Source organism: Orbicella faveolata, unplaced genomic scaffold (genome assembly GCF_042242905.1).
Source record: "Orbicella faveolata isolate gen_17 unplaced genomic scaffold, um_ofav_v1 contig_34, whole genome shotgun sequence".
Classification (NCBI taxonomy): Eukaryota; Metazoa; Cnidaria; class Anthozoa; order Scleractinia; family Merulinidae; genus Orbicella; species Orbicella faveolata.
In genome coordinates this window covers 10,128,149-10,147,962 of record NW_028301563.1, presented here as the reverse complement: position 1 = coordinate 10,147,962, position 19,814 = coordinate 10,128,149, and the positions used below count along the sequence as shown (strand labels likewise).

The 19,814-nt window shown below is 47.2% G+C and overlaps 3 protein-coding genes across 3 annotated transcripts; all 3 read right to left on the bottom strand.

The window, feature by feature from the left end:
* Window positions 1-2,530: 2,530 nt before the first annotated feature.
* Window positions 2,531-3,491, bottom strand: LOC149104727 (uncharacterized). The gene has a single exon (XM_089271335.1). It carries the CDS (start codon window positions 3,239-3,241, stop codon window positions 2,531-2,533), a length of 711 nt encoding a protein of 236 aa, XP_089127461.1. The 5' UTR covers window positions 3,242-3,491.
* Window positions 3,492-5,691: 2,200 nt separating this feature from the next.
* Window positions 5,692-7,536, bottom strand: LOC149104726 (uncharacterized). Its single transcript, XM_089271050.1, has 2 exons — window positions 6,844-7,536; window positions 5,692-6,569 (listed from the first exon to the last, which is right to left on the bottom strand). The coding sequence occupies exons 1-2, from the start codon at window positions 7,460-7,462 to the stop codon at window positions 5,734-5,736; spliced, it is 1,455 nt and encodes a 484-aa protein (XP_089127176.1). The 5' UTR covers window positions 7,463-7,536; the 3' UTR covers window positions 5,692-5,733.
* A 384-nt stretch (window positions 7,537-7,920) lies between these two features.
* On the bottom strand, window positions 7,921-9,603 carry LOC149104725 (uncharacterized protein F54H12.2-like). The gene has a single exon (XM_089270856.1). The coding sequence runs from the start codon at window positions 9,528-9,530 to the stop codon at window positions 8,148-8,150; it is 1,383 nt and encodes a 460-aa protein (XP_089126982.1). The 5' UTR covers window positions 9,531-9,603; the 3' UTR covers window positions 7,921-8,147.
* Window positions 9,604-19,814: the final 10,211 nt, after the last annotated feature.

Sequence of the window (19,814 nt, the reverse complement as noted above, 5' to 3'; positions counted from 1 at the left end):
TGGGTGAATGAGTGGAAGGAGCGTGAGAAAGAAAATGGCGCGAGTTTATTATACAATGGCTTGCGGAATCTGTCTCGTTTTATCGATGCGGTGCTGCGTGACATTGAGTGTTTGTTCGCAGAAGAGCAGTTGGGCTTTTTGAGTGAGATGCATTTGAAAGAGTTGCGAATGAATGTGAACCGTGCTCTTAAAGGCTATAAACGTTTGTTTTTTAGCTATGATCAGTCATTGGGATCGTCTTCCACCTGAAATACAATGTTACATTGTGGACTTAAAACATAAACAGGAACGAATGGATGTCTTGACGGCGCCACGAAAGGGATTATGCGAAGAAATGAGATTATACCATTATTTGAAAGATAAATGGAGTATAGGACATTTGAGGTGTGAGCCTCACTATTGTCATTTATGTTTGGCTTTTCATGCGAGAGTGTATGGACATTATCGCGAACATAGGGTGTTGTTAGGTTACTCTTTGAAACAGGCAGCAAGTAACCTGACGGTTGCCAGGCGTAACATATTGAATGAGAGAGGTTATTTTGTTTTTGTTCTAGAATGACAAGCCAATGGGATTATTTACCACCCGAAATTCAATCGTACATTCTCGATTTGAGGTTGCGACAGGAACGATTGGACAGGGTGTCGGACCGACAAAAAGAGTTGTGTGAAATGATTCGAACCTATCATCGCGTCAAACGTGAATGGGACCTAGGACACGTGCGATGTCAACCTTTTCGGTGTCGTATTTGTAATGGAGTGAATTGGAAGGATGGGTGTGTCACCTCTGACTTTATCTATCACGAAAAAGTGTTTGCCTATTATAACGGTCGTTCAGTATTGGTGGGTAATTGTTTGCAACAAGTGTACTTGCATGAAGTCAAACGAAATTTGACCCTCTTTTTTCCTTAGCGAATGGATGTCAAGACCAAAGTGAAATTAAGTCAAGACGTTGACAGCTATTGGGACATATTACCCTGGCATATTACTTTGAAAATCATGAATTTGAAAATAAGGCAAGAATATTTGGATGAGGATAGAAGTCGTACGAGAAAGGAACTATGTAAGGAGATTAGACAGTTTCATGTTTTGAAATCAACATGGGGACTAGGTTGGGTGTACAGCAAACCTTTACTCGTTCCATGCCCGCATGGATGTAGGAGATGGTTTGGGAAACACGTGAATGTAGAAGGTCGTGAGAGAAGTGCATTTTTAGCCTTTGAATTGGATGTGGCCATCAAGCGCTGTCATTACATTAAATCGTTTCTTTGATAGGGCGTCTTCCCACTAGGGGAATGGACACATGTCCCACTTGTAAAAGGTCTTTAAATGGTTATTAAAATGTTTTTTTGCAGAAAAAAATGGCTGCCTTTAATCCTGTGGATCATTCGATCCAATGTGTGGTGTGTTCCAGTTCCGAGATGAAAGACGGTGAAAAGCTATTCATGTTGGAATGTTGTAAAGAGGGGGTGCACAACTCCTGCCTGGTGAGACCACCCGAGGGGGGACGGTTGGTGTGTCCCAAATGTCGCATTGAGACCTGCGCTCATAACCACATAGTTCAGAAGGATCACTTCACTGAGAAGGACATGGATCGCATCGATCTGTGTTTCTTGAAACATCAGGTGGTCTCGCGCATTCCTATGACCCAGAAGGAGATCCATTGGCTACGCGTGGCTGCTAACGTGCCCCGGTTGAACGCCCTACGCCACGTCAGTCATCGCGTCTTTTTGACGGGTCTGGCCTTTTGGGTGCCTCTGGAGAAAAGCGTGTTCTGCGAGTGGGAGGATGTGGCTGCTCGCTTGTCCCTGGGTCTGACCTACAACAACCTCTCGGAGATGCGTTCCCGCTATGATCTGCGCGTGGAGAGGGATCAGAAAGGGGATGCCTTCCACCACTTTTTGGATCACTTGCTGGAGTGTGCCATACAGAATGGGGAGGTGGTCAGACGGTCTTGTCTGGTTAAGACCTGCCGCTGCCCCCACTGCCCAGAGTGTCAAGGCTTTGCCTCTATGTTTGGGAAAGAGCGTACTTCCAACATAGTGGCCCTTGCCAACCGCAGTTATTTTTACGAGCGCAAGGAGAAGGGGATCTATAATAATTTCAGGATGGTTCATTATCGTGCCGAAAAGAAGAAGAAACCATAAGTCAAAACACATGTATCTTTTAATTCAACATGATTCAATAAAGTTACAGTTTCAAACGTTTCTTGGCTTGCATGATTCGTTTCACCACCCTTTCCGTCATGGTCTTCCTACCGGGTAACCTGTCAATGGCCTTGATCATCTTGGTGTCGGCCTTCCACTTGTCCTGCAGATTCTTTGCCCGACTGTAATCAATGTCGTGTTGTTTGGCGAGCCGGTCCAAACGATTGATCCCAGGATCTCCTCGTGCCAGTCGTTTTTTCAGTTTGGTGCCCGGTCCCATGTACTGATAGCCCGGCCAATGAAATTCGATACCCGTCTTGCCCAACAGTTTCTGAATGTCTAAACCGTAACCGCGTTGCTTTTTGCGAGTCCTGGTCTTGTTGGCTCTAGTTCTTGCCATAGCTGAGACGTCGTTTACTGGGGTTTTTCCACTCTTCCCAAGGCTTCAAGCGTTCGGCCGCTGTGGGTTTGCGCTTCTTGCGTTTCTTGGCGACTTTCTTGGGACTGTAACCACCCTCTTCGTCGTCGGTGTCAATTGATTTAGGATCCAGACCGATGCTCTTTAAAAAGCCTTTCTTGGCTCCGCTCAACACGCTTTGTTTCAAACCACCCGATTTAGGCTTTTTACCGCTGGATATGGATCGCGGTATGCGACTCGGCTGAGCACTGGAGGCAGGCTTTTTCACGGTCTTGGGTGTTTCGGGTAAGAGTCGACGGGGTTTGATCCCCGACGGACCCGCGGGTGTGAACACTTCTTGCTTGATCCTGGCGGGGGTTTGACCTTTAATGACTTGTTTCAACAAGTTTTCCAAGGGAGTGTCCAGGGCTTCTTCATCCGGTGCAGGACCACCCACGCCGGCCTGTGGGACACCACCTGTCCGAATCCGTTTGGTCAATCGAGTCTGTTCACGCGCCAAGGGTTTGACCATTTTGACAGCGATGCCGTCAGGAATGGTGGGATTCCCCAAGATCAATTGTTTTTCGGCTGCCAATCGTCCTGCTTTGTTCAACAGGGCGCTTTGGGAAATCTGTCCTTTGTAGTAATCTTGCAAACGTTCGAATTCACTGACCGGCACCATCATGACCTCTTCCGTCATACTGCAACGCGGTTTCAAAACAGTCTTGCCAGTAACTTGCTTCTTGACGGGCTTTTTCCAATTTCAATTGCAGACTCTGGATGGTCTCGTTGGGTTTGGCACAGGTCTGGCAGGGAATGATCACGTCTTCCACGTCGTCTTGGACTCGTATGTAATCGTCACACCCGTGACCGTATTTTAAAGCCAAATATTCCTGTTCGAGAGCTCTGTATTTTCGATGCTGACGCTCTTGAACGAGCTTGAGTTGTTCTTCTCTGCGATTGGCTTCATGTAACAATCCAATGAGCTTGGTCATGTTGTCTTTGATCTCGGCTAGTTTTCGATTCTCGCTCACGCGTTCAGGCACCACGTCGATGCCCTGCACTGGGTAACCGTCAGCGTCTCGACCCGACATGTTCGTAACACTCATTCAAACCTCGCCAGAATCCACTCCCTGTCTGAGCCAACAGATGTTGTCGCCTCCTCTTCAGTGAATTTCTGCGCTTCCCCACTTCGCGCAACACGTTCTTATGGCGTTGAAGTTTTCTAAGGGTCTGAGGCTCTACGGGAATTCTCCTTTTCAACAGAGTCAAGACCATTTCACTGACCGCGTTGATCTGGTCGGCGTTGGCGTGTTCCAACATCTCTTGACGTTTGAAACGATTGGCTTCTTGGAGAATGCTGGTCAAGAACGGGCGTTGTCGCCGTAATCGATTCATCGTCTCTTTCTGAGTCGGTAGGAAGGGGTAAAGTCTTTTATGCCCTGAATCGACTCCACCACTTTGACACCCGCTGGAACACGGAACGGGGTCTTGCGTTTTTTCTTGACGGGTTTGAGGGTAGATTGAAAGGGTATTTTCCGAATGGCGCGTTCCAACTTGGGTCTGTGCTTTTGAACCTGCTTGTCAAACAACTTGACTAAACCACCTATAGGACCAGCTGCTCTGAAGATGTCGCCACCTCGTTGCAGTATCTTGCGCATTGAGAGCCTGGAGAGCTTACGTCGACGTCTTGCCATCGTTTTGAATGGTGTGGAGTCAAGACCCAGCTTTTATCATCTTGGCCAAGGGTGCCTTGACAGCTGGGATGCGTTTCAATAAACTCAAGAGGGTGGTTCTACGATTGAAACAGATGGGTTTTTTCTTGGCACGACTCTTGGCTTTCTTTCGAGGTGTCTTGGCGAATTTACTTACATCTCCGAACTTGTCTTCATACCAATGCCTCTTTTTCATTCTTCTTTTCCTATCTTCTTTGGCTGAAAGGGTGGGAGCTCTCTTGCGTTTCCTGCGCGTGGTCACGGTAGCCGGTAATTCACCGGTGTCAAGGACAGCCATTGGAGCCGGTTGAAGAGCAATCCGTCTTTTCGGTGGTTGGTTTTTCTGTGGTTGGTTTTTCTTGAACTGAGATGCACTCGGTTGAGGCATCTTTTTACCCGATTTTCCGTAACGTTTTTCTAACCTGTCTCTGACATCGTCCAAATATCTATGCCCTCGAAACTGAAGATCCATGACGTGTTGGTAGAGTACTTCCAATTATACATTCATGGTATCGAATGACTTCAGGTTTTGACTCATCGCTTTTTATAGAGCCAAGGTTTTTTGCGATGGCGATAGGTACTTTGAGCCGCGCCGGTCAAACCCATGCGTTGGTAATCCTTGCGTTTACCCAAGGTGTAACCCATTTTGGCCGCACTGGCAAAGATGTTCCCTCCACTTTGTCGTTTCTTTCGCTTCTTCTTGGTGACTGCTTGCAAGGCTCGTTTGGCGCCGTAACTGGCTGCTCCGGAAGCCACCCCCAAGCCCACGGCTTTACCCAGGGCAATGCCAGCTGGCACAAGCGCAGCCAAAGGCAGGACACCACCCTTCTGTTTCTTCTTTCGACGTCGTCTTCTCATCATGAGCGCGAGCCCTGCAGTGGTGAGCAGGGACGCTGGTAGGTTACCTCCCTTCTGTTTCATGGTGAACAATGAACCCTCATGGATTTGGGTCGTCTAATTTATGCTCTTTTTGGTAAGGAATATAACGAAATTTCAGGTCGTACCGTTTGACGTAGGCGTCCTTGATGGGTTGGGTCAAATCGGTGATGGTATCATCCATGGTTTGCAATTTGACGAGGAAGCCTTCGAACTCGTCCAAGGGAAAGCCGCGCACGTAGGTTCTCAATTCGATCAAGGTCTTTTCATGCGTGGTGAATGCAAAACGACTCATGTCCATCTTCATGGAAAAATTCTTGAAATCATTCCAACCCTTGACCAAGGTGCCTAAAGCGGTCAATATGGCCACCACGACATGTTGTTCCCAAAGCACGCCGATGATCATGCTCAAGGCCATCATGAGTAAAGCCAGTCCATTGAGAAAACAGAACCACGTTTTGAAATGGTAAAACATTTGTTTACGATACCACCATTGTCGATGATAATATTTGTACAATCCATCCAATCGCGACAGGGATTACTCTTCCACACTGTTTCTGTAAGCCCCGTTGAGTAAACTCACATCGATGGTCATGGCTATTCAGTTCGAAACACTGCTCGAATTGCGAGTCACTTGAGGTCTTCCTCCGTCTTTGTAGGTGGTCGTGATGGTGTTGGTGGTGGTGATACCGGCTATACGTCGTCCTCGAGCCGTTTGTCGTTGATCGTTCAACAACATTTGCAATTGACGTTGTAAACTGTCTTGATCCATACGTGATCTGGGGGTGGAAACGGCACTGCTTTCATCATCGTCGTCGTCATCATCATCGTCTCCACCACCACCGCCTCCTGCACCGGCTCTACCACCTCTGCCACCTCTGCCACCTCTACCACCTCTACCACCTCTACCTCGACCCCGTCTGGGTTGCTTCCCACCTCGACCCCGTCTGGGTTGCTTGCCACCTCGACCTCGTCCGGCTGGTGTCTTGTATCCCACGGTGGCTCTACCTGTGGTTGTGCTAGCCAGGTACCCTCGTCCAGGCGGTGTAGGAGCTCGACCGGGTACGTCTCGACGCGTGTCTAGACCCGAAGGACCCGCTCGGGCTGGGGGAGGACTCGCCCCGACGCCTGCTACACTCCCTGTGGGACTGCGTCGTGGCGTACTGGTAGCCACGGGTCCTGCGGTGCCTGCCCCAGCGGGGGGTGTATTCCTTAAGGGTGACCTAGTGGACGTACCCACGCCCGGACTCAAACTTTGAATGTACTGACTCAAAAAGTCGTCGTTGTAAGCGTAGGCCAAGTCGATGTCTTCCAGCGGTGAAAGAGGGGAAGGCAAGGCTTGAGCCATGAGACTGGGTGAGGTGCCCACGCCAGCTGGAGAGGTGCTCATTGTAGAAGGTCGGTGTATTTCTTTTCTCGAGCCACCAGTCTTTGTGCCAACAGCAGTTTATATTGAATGTGATCGGTGAAATTCTCTTGGTTATATGCGTTTAAAACAGCTTGCACGTCGCGTTTACCGCTGCACTGTAAGATTTGTCTCATGGGTTCGCACTCGACATTGCGCTCATGCATGTATTTCAATTGCGATTCGCAAATCGCTAGGAATCGCGGGAACCACTCGACTTCACTGCGCAGCATCTTCACTTCAACTGATGCATTCGCATGCAGCCCTCTTCTTTTAGTAGATGACTGAGAATCCGCTCATCGTCGCGGCTTTTGGGATGTAAATCCAACAAGAGATACCCAAACGGACGGTCAGTCACCTTTCGAAAGGTCTCTTGCACATCCTGCCATCGCGACGGAAAGGCTTGTAACAATAAATTTCGCATCCCCAGTTGATCTCGAGGGTTCTTGAATCCCACGATGTAATGGGCATTTCTAGAGATGCTCTTGGAAAATTTACCGGGTGGAAACATGTCTTGCGATAAATAGATCACCGTAATGTTGCGATGGTGGGAATCTTTGGTGAAGAGATCCAAGACCCGTTTGTCGTTCCCTCCTTCTTCCATCAAATCGTCCATCACCAGTAAGCCACCCTTGGGAAACCAGATGGGTAAGAGATCCGAATCTGGAATGCCGTGATGGAATTTCACTCCATACTCTTTCATGGGTTTGAATCCGTCTTGCCAGGAACCGTAACAGTAATAAATGCGTTTGGGTGGGGTCTCGAACAGTTCGAGATTGTCCATCAATAATTGGGTGGTGAACACCGTTTTCCCCGATCCCGACGGACCCACCACCATCATGCTGGAAGGCGTGTTGAATCGAAAGGCTTGACGTCGTTCCATGGTCGAGTCCCATATGGATGAGACAAAAGGAGTGCGTTTCATATATAAACCGTCTGGGTCCCTTATGGAAAAGCGTGAGGTCCGGATAGACAGGATTCCCTTTCCTGGGCGCGGGAGTTAACACGCACTTGTCTTGACACCTTGACTTCACATTTTTTTTATTACAATAAATGTCTTACACCGCAACGAGAGGTACAAGTGTCTTGCTCGTAATCACATCGGCAGACTTGCTCCCAATTCAGCTCTTTGTGTATCAATTTTTTTAACATTTGTCCCACTTTATGATCATTTTGTACATAATCGTGTGGACTGAAACGACGTAGAAACGTGTTCATATCATGTCCTTTGGATCGATCGATCAAAAACATCAACGCGTAATCGCCGCAACTCTGACTGTACAGCGATTGCAGACTCTTGCCGTTGTGGACGTTGAACCTCCAATGTTGTTCCAACCACCTCTGTAAAGGTTCCGTGGTCAGGTAGGTGTCTAAGGGCAGGGCGTAACTGTCCATGATTTCGCAAGCGTCCTGACACGTCCATAGCGCAATCCAATGCCGACCCGGTTGGCCTTGAGGGTCCGTGTTGACAATGTAACCCATGGGTCCCTTCTTGTGGGGTTTCTCGGGTAAACGATCGCAAGGCACCGTACCGTAAAAATAGGGTTTCAAACTGGGTTGACTCCTAGCCAACACGTCCAACTGCACATTGTTCAAACTGACTTTTTCCATTACACTTGGTACACGTCGTATTGCACGGTCTTGTTGCTATTGATCTCTAAGAGATTTTCAAATTCGGCGTAGAGGATGGCCGTGACGTTAGCACCCTGATCGGCTCCAAAGTCGAACACCAACCGCAACTCACCGCTCAGCTTGGGGTTCAACACTGGACTGTTGAGGCAACCGTTGGCGGCGTTCTCAAATACAAACAGCGTGCATCCTTTCCCTCGTCCCCAATCTTTGGCTCTCACCATGTTTCCTTTACTCTTGCACAAACTTCCCGTGGCTTGTAGAAATTGTCTATAGCCTCTCATGTCTCTGCTTCCATTGGTATGGAGCAATTCCAAGACTTCGTAGGGATAGGCTTCTCCTCTCACCAATTGTTTGATGCTGGTCAGATTAAATTGCTGGAAGGTGAAGGGATACTCGTCGGCGGCACCGTTGAAGGCTGTGGAAGCCACCAATCCCACCACTAGCATGTTGGGTAACCGGTTCTGAAACGGGTTGGTGATTTCATAGTGTAACTCGTTTTGCGTGATGTTGTAGGTCCTTATCTCGCTTCTGACCGTGGGATAGCTCACTACGTTTCTTCCACTACCCATATCATTCATCAATTCTCGGTAAACAGAGGGGTTGAGTCTGACTTGGCAAAGATACAATTTCACTTTAATGTCTCGTGAATCCATACGGAAGGCCACAGCACCTTGCATTTTCCAACTCCACACATCCGGTGAATTGAAGTACATCTGAATCCCAATCTGCACATTGGGTATCAAGAGTTTGCTGAGGTGAAACACTTCAATGTGGGGGACGAAGCTGTAAACGCGCGTCTGACTATCAGTGCCAACGGCTTGGGCTCTGAGTTCACGCACCAGGTCTTGTCTATCCGGGGTCAGTGCTCTGAAATCGGCATGTGCCAGGTTCAGTTCATTGGCTGTCAAAGTGTCGGGTACATCAACCTGATTGAACCAGCCTTGAGGTCTCAAGATGGTGTCTCCATCGTCTCTGTCAAAATTCAGTAAGGTTTCAATGTATGCTTTGTAATGGTACGTGTCCGTCTGAGGACTGATGAGCGTACCATTGAGTCGCACACTGATCTGTTTGAAGAGGGAGTGTGCAATGTTGTTGACCAAAAAAGTGTTTTCGGCGGCCACGGCATCACCACCTGCTGCTTTCTGCAATTTCCATTCCAGTTCGAAGTAACTGCGAGACAAATCGATGTAATCTTCTTGAGGATCGATCTGAAAATCGATGGGGTTGATGCCTGTGGTGAAAGGATGAACGGGTACCATCCGATAACTCGAGATACTCAGATCCGTGGGCGGTACCCGAAACAAATTCAACATGGGGTTCTTGACCCCCGCCGAACCAGGGAGAGGGACAATGTCCGTCATCGTCGTCGTTTAGGTCCTCGTCGATGTCTTCTCTTGAGAGCACTCCGTACCCAAGTGGGGTCTAGACCTCGTCTGCGGTGGGGTAAGAAGGCGCCTCCCTTTTGTAGTCTTCTGCCTCGCGTTAACTCACTGACGATAGGAGGAATGCGTCGAACGCGTCTCGAATAAATCGGATTCATATTCATTTTCCAAAAATGTCGTCCAACTTGCGTTTGGCAGCTCGATTGATTTCGCTCAAAGCTTTACGTTTAATGGCTCGTCTCCCACCAGCCTTCACGCCTCGAATACCACCTGCAATGTTGGGTAATCCCATGGGTCCACCCTTTTTTAAACCTTGCCATCCTTCTCGTAAACTGGATCCCGAAAAGTCTCGCAAGAAACCTCGTCCCATTTGACCGTCGGGTTTGAAACGCGTCAAAACACCGCCTCTCATTCTTGTTTAAAGTGTAGCGTGACGATGGTATTGCCTGCTCCGAATTTAGTCAATTCCCCAGTGGTCTCCGCGACTTGTGTCTCGATAATGTCGATGTAGTCTTTGCGTACCGGAATATATTGAACATGGAGGGGTTCAAAATACTGGAAGCCTTTGCCTTCTCGTTGGTAATTCACTTCTCGCAACAGATCCGTGACTTGATTCCCCACTACCCCACTGGTCCCCACATCGGAATAAACCATCAACGAACGCGAGGTGGAACCCGTCACGTTCTTGAACGAGGTGTTGAGGTTGATGAACCGCCAGTTAAGGGTGGTGGTCAATTTAAATCTCTTGCCGTTTCCATGCAATTCCCAATAGGGTTCACCCGTGGTGGGGCTGATGTCAATGGCTGCTGGCACTTTCAGTTCTTTGGTGTTCAGTTCCATGGACAAATTGGGACCAATCTCCACCTTGTCACCATTCTTCTTGAACCATCCCATGTCAATACCCAGTTCCAGGTTGACATAGAATTGCGGGTAAGAATGACCATTGTGGAGCCTCCTGTTGATATCCGTGTTATCGAAGACAAAATCGTCACCTTCGAATCGGAAATTCAAAAGATTGCTTTTATGGGTTGTTGGATCCGAGAAGAGGTAACCCGCTCGAAGCCTCTTCTCTATCACGGTGGTGTCAAAAAAAGTCTTTACGGTCTTCATGAATTCCACCCCCGTCAGATTCGACAAATCGTCCGCGCGAAGGTGTTCGGGCTTGAAATCACCTCCATCGATATTGTGTCGGTTGCTCAGTTGTACAGTGTCTCTCACATACCAATAGCCTTCAAACATCACCTCATCCCCTTGCAACAAAGGAGGGACCTGACTCTTGGGGTCTGGTAACGAGATACTGCTGAGACCCACTTTCCAATTGGCCCCTTCCATTTTCAAAGGATGAGGGAGACGAATCTTGAAATGATTGGATTTGTTCTCGGGATACTCGGTCTTGCTACTGTGGCTCGGTAGACTCACGTAAAAATCCGTCATGTTTAAAATGCAAGGTGACCGTCGTCACTCCCTCAGGAAATTTCACCAACGCTCCGTCGTTCTCCGCCACTTGCGTCTCGATAATGTCAAACACGTCGCTGCGCACTGGTAGATATTGGATGTGGTTGGGTTCAAAGGTCATCCTGTTCGGATCGTGCGGCACTTCTCTCAAGAGATCGGTGACTTGATTCCCCATCACGGTACTTTGTGCCACGTTGCAATAGACATACAGGGGTGGTCGAATCTGCTCACTGATGGTCACGTCACCACCATAGTGCTGATCGTAGAGCTCATCCAGATAGTCAAAGCGCCAATTGCAGTAGGGACTGAGCTGTAAGGACCCTCTGCTCGTGATGTTCCAAAAATTCGTGGAATGCGCGTTGTGTTGATCCTTCCAATCGAGTTTGAAAGCGGGCACCACATCGTCTTTGAAGAATTTAATCACGTGATGACTCAATTTGTAATCGTCAATTTCAGTCTTTTCCACCCACTTGAGTTTCTTGACCAATTCAGGACCAAACCATATTTTGGGACGCAATCTAGTCCTGTCACCAGGAATTTCATTGATGAAGGTATCGCTGTTGTCAATGATTAAGGAATTCCCTTCCCAACGAAACACAGCGTAGTACTTCTTACCGTCGGGAGCGCGTAGACTTTCTTTTTCATTTTCCAGGAAGTGCGTCAGACGATCTTGGTAACGAGCCACTATGTATCGCATGAGCGATTTCCCACTCGTGACTTTGACTCGGTCCTCGTGCAGATCAGACCCCTTGACAGTAAAATTGTTACGGTAGGGTCTCGGAAACCAGCTACCGTGGGAACTCTGTGTTTGTGTTTCCATGCTCCATTTAAATTGTATCAGGATGTCATTGTCTTCGAAGAGGTGGGGTCGGTGAGTCAAGTATTGAAAACGTCGTAAAGGTGGGGGTGGGTAAGAAATACTGCTCAAACCCACTTTCCATCCTTCCTCTTTCAATTGGATCTGGTAAGGCAAACGGTTCTTGAAACTGTTGGCTTGATTGGAGGGGAATTCCGTGGTACTGGAACTGCTGATCAATTGGACGTAAAACTCTTTCATCTCGCCTTGACCAAGGCACCCTTCTCAATCCACGTGTCGTATTTGTTTGGCCACCCTTTCCACCGAACCAAGACTTTATTCCCTTTACGTTTGACAATCTTTTCCACGCGAAACAGATCGTCGCTCTTCACCGTCACTTTCTGTAAATCCTGGGCGTAAAACGTGCCACTCAATGGCGTTCCGTCCCACTCCTTGATCTTATAAGTAGGAATCACACCCGGCACCACACGAGCCACCACAAACACCTCTTCGGTCCAACCGGGTAAATACCCTTTCTTGAACAGGCGATATTTCTTATTCAATCGTTCCCGATCCCCCACTTTCAATTCGGGTGGCACGCGTTTGGCTTGCAGTCGATCCGCGTACAGCGTCTTCCAGACCTGCTCTTCGTTCCCCGGGTCGACTTTCTCGGGTGCCATCTTTATACTGCGGTGGTAGGAACGGTTGTATCCCAACACCAAATCCTTCAAGACGGGTAAATAACTGAGCGTGTTCTTGATCGTAAAATATCGGTACATGCGTTTCTTCAACGTGCGATTGAATCGTTCGATCACACTGGCTTTGGTGTCGCCGCTGGTGGAAAAATGCCGAATGTCTTTTCGCGTCATAAAGGCTTGAAAGGTCCTGTTGTAAAATTCTTTCCCGTCGTCGGTTTGCAACTTGCGAGGGATCCTACCACCACTGCGTTTCAAAATTTTCTCGAAGGCGGCTGTCACGTCCTTACCAGTCTTGGACTTGACCGGTTCCACCCAAGCGTACTTGGACAACACGTCCAACACCGTCAACAGGTACTTGTACCCTCGATTCGATTTGGCAATGTTACCCACTTCGATGAGATCCGCCACCCATTGTTCGTCGATACCGTAGACCATGACCGGTACCGTACGAAAACGACGGCGTGTGGGTTTCTGAAGCGTGTAGCCCAAACTGGCTTCCAACCGCTGGCGTACCGGTCCAATGGGTAAGCCTCGGGCTTTGGCGAAACGCGTCACGCCACCCAGACTTCCCTGGACACTGGGATCCTCGTAGGCCCGCACCAAATTGGCGTACCGATCCACCTTCTTCTTTTTCTTACTCATAATGTAGACAATCGGCACAGCGCTTGTCTAATCAGCTCGGGGTGTTCTCGTCTTATGATGGAGTACCACTGGATTGACAGGGGTTGTCATTTCAACCACAATATGAAGACCACGAAACGCCAGACGTTCTCTTCGACATGCGTCTCCAAAAAACACCTGTTCAGGGTCAAACGCCATCAACGAGGGAATGGGATCGTTCCTTTCATACTGGGTATATAAAAGCTCGCAGCGCTCGCACAGACTATACCACGCACTAGCCATGCTGACAAACAATGAATTTTTTATTTTCACATCACTGTGTTTTATACAAAAAGGACTAAACCATGATTCGAACCTGGGACCTTTGGGTTATGAGTCCAACGCGCTAACCACTACACCATTTAGTCATCCTCGTTCATAAAACAGTGATTCAAACTATTTACAAGGTCTCTTTCCGTCATCAGTTCCACCAGCAAGTCCTCCATCTTTTCAGTCAGTTCCCTGAAATAAGCGGGAGTCCCCAATGAAATCGGGCGCTTCAGTTTGTCGCTCAGTCTCACAGAGATATCTCGGGCATAGGTCAGGGGCTCCACCATCTTCTTGATCTTCTGTCTCATCATGAAGGTCAAACAAGACGTGGCCATCAAACAGAATCGGTTCTTCATTCGGACCGGCGGAACAATGGCTGGCACAAAACGGATGACATCCAATTCCTTGATGTAGACCATGGAGTACCATTCGATGGTGAATAGAAAGGTTCGAAGCCCTTGAGTTTTCAGTAAAGGGAGAATCTGCCATCCCCATTCAGGGCGTCTACGGAGGAGTTCAGGAATGGTCCACTCGTGTTCGGGTTTGCCGTAAAACAAAATGTCAAACACCAACATATCATGTACCCCTTCGTCTTCATCGATGCAACCCAAAGGCGACACCTGAAAGCCGCACGCTGATTCGATCAATTCAACGATCTCGTTGCTGTTACTGTACAACACGGTCAACATCTCGAATCAAATGAGTAAAGAACTACAACGCAATGTTTTATAGTAAAAAACGTCAGACGCTCATTGGTTGATGGTGTAACACACCACTCAAAGTAAAAGTACTGAATCACGATGCGAACCAATGTTCGTTGTCCATGACTCTCATGAAGGTATCAAGGGTCGCTTTCTCGTCGCCACTGGTCTTCCACTCTTTCCACCCTGTTCGCAAACCATCCACCAGCTTAGGCAACTTGACGCGACTTCCCGCGGCATCCATCTTGTCGGCCACTTTCAAAATACCTCCAGACAAAACGCCTCGGTACTTATCCATCTTGGTACCTATTTCAACGGCTTCCTCCAACATGATGGTATCAATGGTTTTTTTGATCAACAAAAGCAAAGCATCAGGTTCTTCTTTCTTCTCTTCTGTCTTCTCTTCCACCTCCATCTTCACAACAGGGATTGGCTGCTTGGTAGGTGGTTTGGTTTTCCTCCTTCTCTTCAAGGTGGTCTTGTCTTCAACCAGGGGTGTCTCTTCGCTGCAATCCATCGTGTCAAGGGAACTCCCAACAGCCAAGCGCGTTTTTATACACACAGAACTGTCGATCAAGTAAAATCACCGTCGTGATGTAAAAGTACTGACCACGTCATGGAAAAGTACTGACTCTTGATTGGTTGAGATAGAACCCTATAAATACAAGGACAGCCTTTGATCTCCAATCAGTCGTGATTAGTCATCGGAATCAAATGGAGCCACCACCAACCAGTCCAGAGGAATCCCCCACGCGCTATAGGTTACCAGACCAGGAGGAGGGTAAAGGTTTGGTAGATTATAGTCTCAATCCACATTCGCCCGCCAAATATCCCCTTAGTACCAAGAAGAGAAAGAAAACGGACAAAAAGAAGAAGAACAAGAAACTCAAACAGGAACCAGGTAAACGAGTTCATTTCCATGCTAAAGTCACAGTCAAACTCATTCAGGATAAAACTCACTACTCCATTCAAGAACTAGCATTAACCTGTGAAGACGATTATCCCTTAAGAAACAGTGACTTCGCTTTAAAACGACAAGAACAAAAACTCATCCTCAAACTTCAACACCAACGACGCCCTTTCGGTCCTAGACGTAGGCGTATACTCGAGCGGTTAGAAAAAGCAAATAACTTGTCCTCTGTTTCTCCGACGCAGACAAACTCCCCGCTATACACACCTTCTGGGAAGTCAAAGAAGACAAGCCAAACGAATTCGATCCCGATGCTTTCCTCGAAGGTATGAAACAAGAATGGAACTACAGGAACCCTTCACCACCCCACACTCTTCCTTGCCCTAGACACCCCAAGCAAGAATTAAAGAAGCGGGAGTCCACCACGTCCTACGGACGTTGGTCCTATTACAAATGCCCTGTGCCCGAATGTTTTGTCTGCGCAGGCGTTGACAACATCCAATGTTATGTGACTTCCGGCCAACGTATGCTGAACGACTACTATGTCCAACTACCCGTGGAAAAAATGAAATGCTATTGCCAAAGACCTCTCATCATGAGCATGTCCAAATCAGAAAAGAACCCGGGCAAGTTTTACTTCAGGTGTGCCAGGCGCCAATGCGACCTCTTTCAATGGGCCGATGAATACCCCCAAAGCAAGGTCAGATTCTGGTTAGAAGAGGGACGGAAAGTTTGGTTGGAACCCCACTCCCTTTAACCCACTGCAGAAGCTCTGGGTCCCTTTGAAGGGAACTGGGATACTACGGGACACTTCGAAAGGACAGTCTTCCCTTCCAATGATTTGAGCCCGCGGACCAAGTCCAGCCTAGACCGACTACTCCGAGAGAACACGCCCCAACGATTTCACGACCAGTACCTCTACGACGAATTCACCCCCAAAGAACGTTTGTACCTGGAACGAAGAGGTTTGCCTCCACCTATAAGAGACAGTGCATAAAAAACTCAGTCATTCAGTTTCAAACATGGAAGGGTTACAGCACAAACTTTGCTTCATTTTGGATTTAGAAGGTTTTTTCGTCAACAAGACCTTTCAAGTCAGAGAACTGGGTTATTACGCTTGGAACCGAGAGCATGGAAGACACGCTTTCAGCATCCCCATCCCTTACAAAGAGTTGAGCGACAAAGACAAACGAACCGTGAATTTCGTGATAAAGAAGATCCACGGATTGAGCTATCAACCCCTCAAGGCTGAATACTACCGCAAACCCGAAGAACTCAAAGACCTGATCCTGAGCCTCTACGCCAGGTACAAACAAGGGCAGAGAACCGTGGTGGGGTACAAGGGAGGACACGTGGAAAAACATTTGTTAAAGACACTGAACATTCCCTCGATAGATCTAGAAACATTGGGTTGTCCCAAATACGACAAACTCAGACACATCATTTCAAATGAACGTTTATTACCTAGTTGCGGATTTCATCAAGATGAGAGCATCCATCATTGTCCAGTCACAGAATGTCACGCTTTCTGGTTTTGGTTCACAAACATTGTTCAATAAAAAAGTTTTTATACAAATTGTCTCTTTCAAAATTGACTGAAGTACTCAAATAATTTGTCCATTTCCGACAGCCGCACTTCCATTTTTTCTTTGGCTCTCTGTCTCTCCACACTGTTCCCATACTCTTCATCAATCCGTATCAATTCCCCTCGACTCTTCTGCAATCTCATGATAACTCTCAAGATCAACCGCGACTTTCTCTTTAACAATTCCTGTGCGTCCTGGCTCCTAGCGCGTCGCCTCTTGGATTGCACGCGTTCCCACTCGTCACTTAGCTGCTCCAACGTCATGTCTACCTCCGCCACAATCGTGAGGAAACCTCGCGTAATCGGCATTTTGAAACAAAGCCAAGCATCGCGCGCCCTCCTCTTTTAATCCACACCTCCACCAATCAACACCCTTCTTTCTCATGACGTCACCAGAGGGGGGATACCCCCATCCCCCTCTACCGGGTCCATAAAAAAATCACATGACCGGCTCCTATTTAAAAGAAGCGAGCCAGAGCACATGCTGTAATCATCATGGCTTCCCGACAAAGTCTACGATTGCAAGGTATGGGACCCGAACTCTCTCCGTTCAAAGACGTCTGTTTCATCTGTTTATTGGAATTAGATATCCAATCCGTCACACGTTGTCGCGTCATGTCCTGTTGCGGAAAATTCTTGCACAAACGCTGCTTCCAAAAGGCCAACGAACGAAGCTTCCAATGCGGTCATTGTCGACGCCCCTGCCCCGAGGATAGTAACGACACTATCAGCGTAGATGACGATGACGATCTCCGAGCCAACGAACAGTTGAATGTCAGTCCCGACAATCACCCGATTTGGGTGCCACCTCACGAACTCGTAGGTCTCACGCCTTTGGAACGCGCCCGAAATGCCATCAGTGACGCACGAGCCAGCGCCACGGCTCACACCCTTCACCAAGAAGGGACCAGCTCCTGGGACACTCTACCTTTTCCCATTGATCCTCTTGTTTGGTACATCTTCTGGGTCCAACTGGATTGGTTCATCTCCACTTCGCCCGATGGTAGAAACCCCATGTTCATTCACGCCTCCGTCAACACCCCCAACGAACCCACCCAAGAAGTTAGAAAAACCTTTTACCGATTGGTCAACAAACTCATTCCCGGCGCCGTGTATCCCTGCCTGCAAGAAGTCGTGCACCGAGAACACTTCACTCACATTGCCGACTACGAACGGGAAGGACGAAGGTACGCTTTTGACAGAAACGAAGTCACCGTCACGAACATTCGTATAACACGATTTTGGTCACCCGAATACTACCCAGACGCACCCTACACCAGCGGATTAACCTGGACACAATCTGGATTGTAAACAATAAAATTTGAAAATAGGATCACGTGGTCTGTCGTCACTTCCGCTCCCCAGCCCCTCACGTCCTCGCGTCCAACCCCGCGCGGCCACCTTTTGACCGAGCTCGCCCCAGACCTCGCTAAAAAGCATTAGTGCAACCGCTGACCTGAGCCGAAAATCCTGCACGCTGATTGGTCCAGACGCGTCACGTGTCCCAAATAACGCGCTCTGATTGGTTGGGTCTCAAACCGCTCCCCTATACTACTTACGTCGGTTTTTTACTAGCACTTTATGCTAAGGGAAATTTTTATTATTTTGGTAGGTTGTTGTGCAGGAAGTTGAAAAGTAGTCAAACAACTCCATAGCAGCTAGTTTCTTGAAATTTATCCGACACGATTCAGTTTTAACTTTGCCAAACGAACCGAGCCACTCTTGAAAGGGTTCCGCTAGGTTGGGTAAATTTGAAATGCCACATGTTAACTAAGATAACAATTTTATCTTTCTTCAAACAAAAAAATACACTTGTATTTCGAATTTACAATTCAAATGTCACACAGCTCTGAATTAAGTGCGTGCTCTGGGGTATTGTTTTGACGTATTTCTTAATATGTTGTGTATTTTGGAAAGCTCACTAGAAAGCTAAGGAAGATAATTAAATATTATGACGTAGTGGATATAAAGATGTTTTAATTTGACTTCCTCCCCAGATGGCGATCGGCTTTTATTTTGCAGCATGAAATTACACCTACTCTAAAATTCCTAAAACTGCAATATTTTGCAAACAGACCATGTTGGTTTTTGTAGCTTCACTGAAAATTTAGTCATCGTTATTTTACATATTAAATATTAAATGCGGTTTCCATTTTTAAATGTGTTTATATTGAATGATCTACTGACGTAGTCAAACAGACGTTAAAAATATTTTCATACCCGCTAAATAGCCTAAGTTACTGTAAGGAGTACGTTTAATTTTCCAAATTTGTGCATCATTAGGAATAAAACATTCTATTTACTACGATATACATATTGGTCTTAGCTTTTCTTTATGGAAATTGCGGTCACTTTGACTTCCCGTTAGACAGTTTTCCACACAAGATTGGAAACGTGATCACGTCTTTGAAATTAATATCTATGTTGCTTTTTTTTTCCTAATGGTTCATGCTGAAGTTGGCACGTTTTATAAATATAAGGCTTTATAGATATTGAATTCGTATCCGAGTACGCTTTGAGATCTTTGAAAACATGTCCAAACATGCGTTTTAATACCAGTCAAGAAATGTTTTTTCCAGTGAAATGTTTTTCAAGGTGGAGCACGCATTAAAGCAAATAAAAATTTTAATGTGTTCCATATCTCAGCCTAGACCTACAATAACATGTATTCAGGCTAAAATAAGCATATATGCCAAGTTTGGAGATACTATCAAAGGAAATGTTTTCCCACGAGCTAAAAGGGTGAAGGCAGTTTTTATAAAAGGTAAATAATAACAATACATCGAGTAAAGATATGAATTTTTCCCGAATCTGTAGGGGACATAATAAGAAACAAGACACCGAAGCAGAGGTAATGTTTCAGCGATCACAAGCTTTCGACACTGTCACAGCGTCTTTGTCAAGTGAATATGGCGGGAATATATTTGTCATGTGAGCTTGAGTGAACCAAGTCACGTGCCAAAACATCTCTGTATAGGGCCGGAAGTTCAAATCGACCGTCTCGATTGGACTGGCACAGAATTTCCGAGGCCTCATAAATTCTTCTTCTGATCAAGTTGTTTTCTTCTCTTGCTATGACAGTCGACTTATTGTCCTCTAACTTGTGGTCTGTTTCCCTAAGGTGCTCTCCAAAGGCGGAAAGTGTAAATCTAGTAGTGTTACAACGTTTCTTTAAACGGACCGTGCAT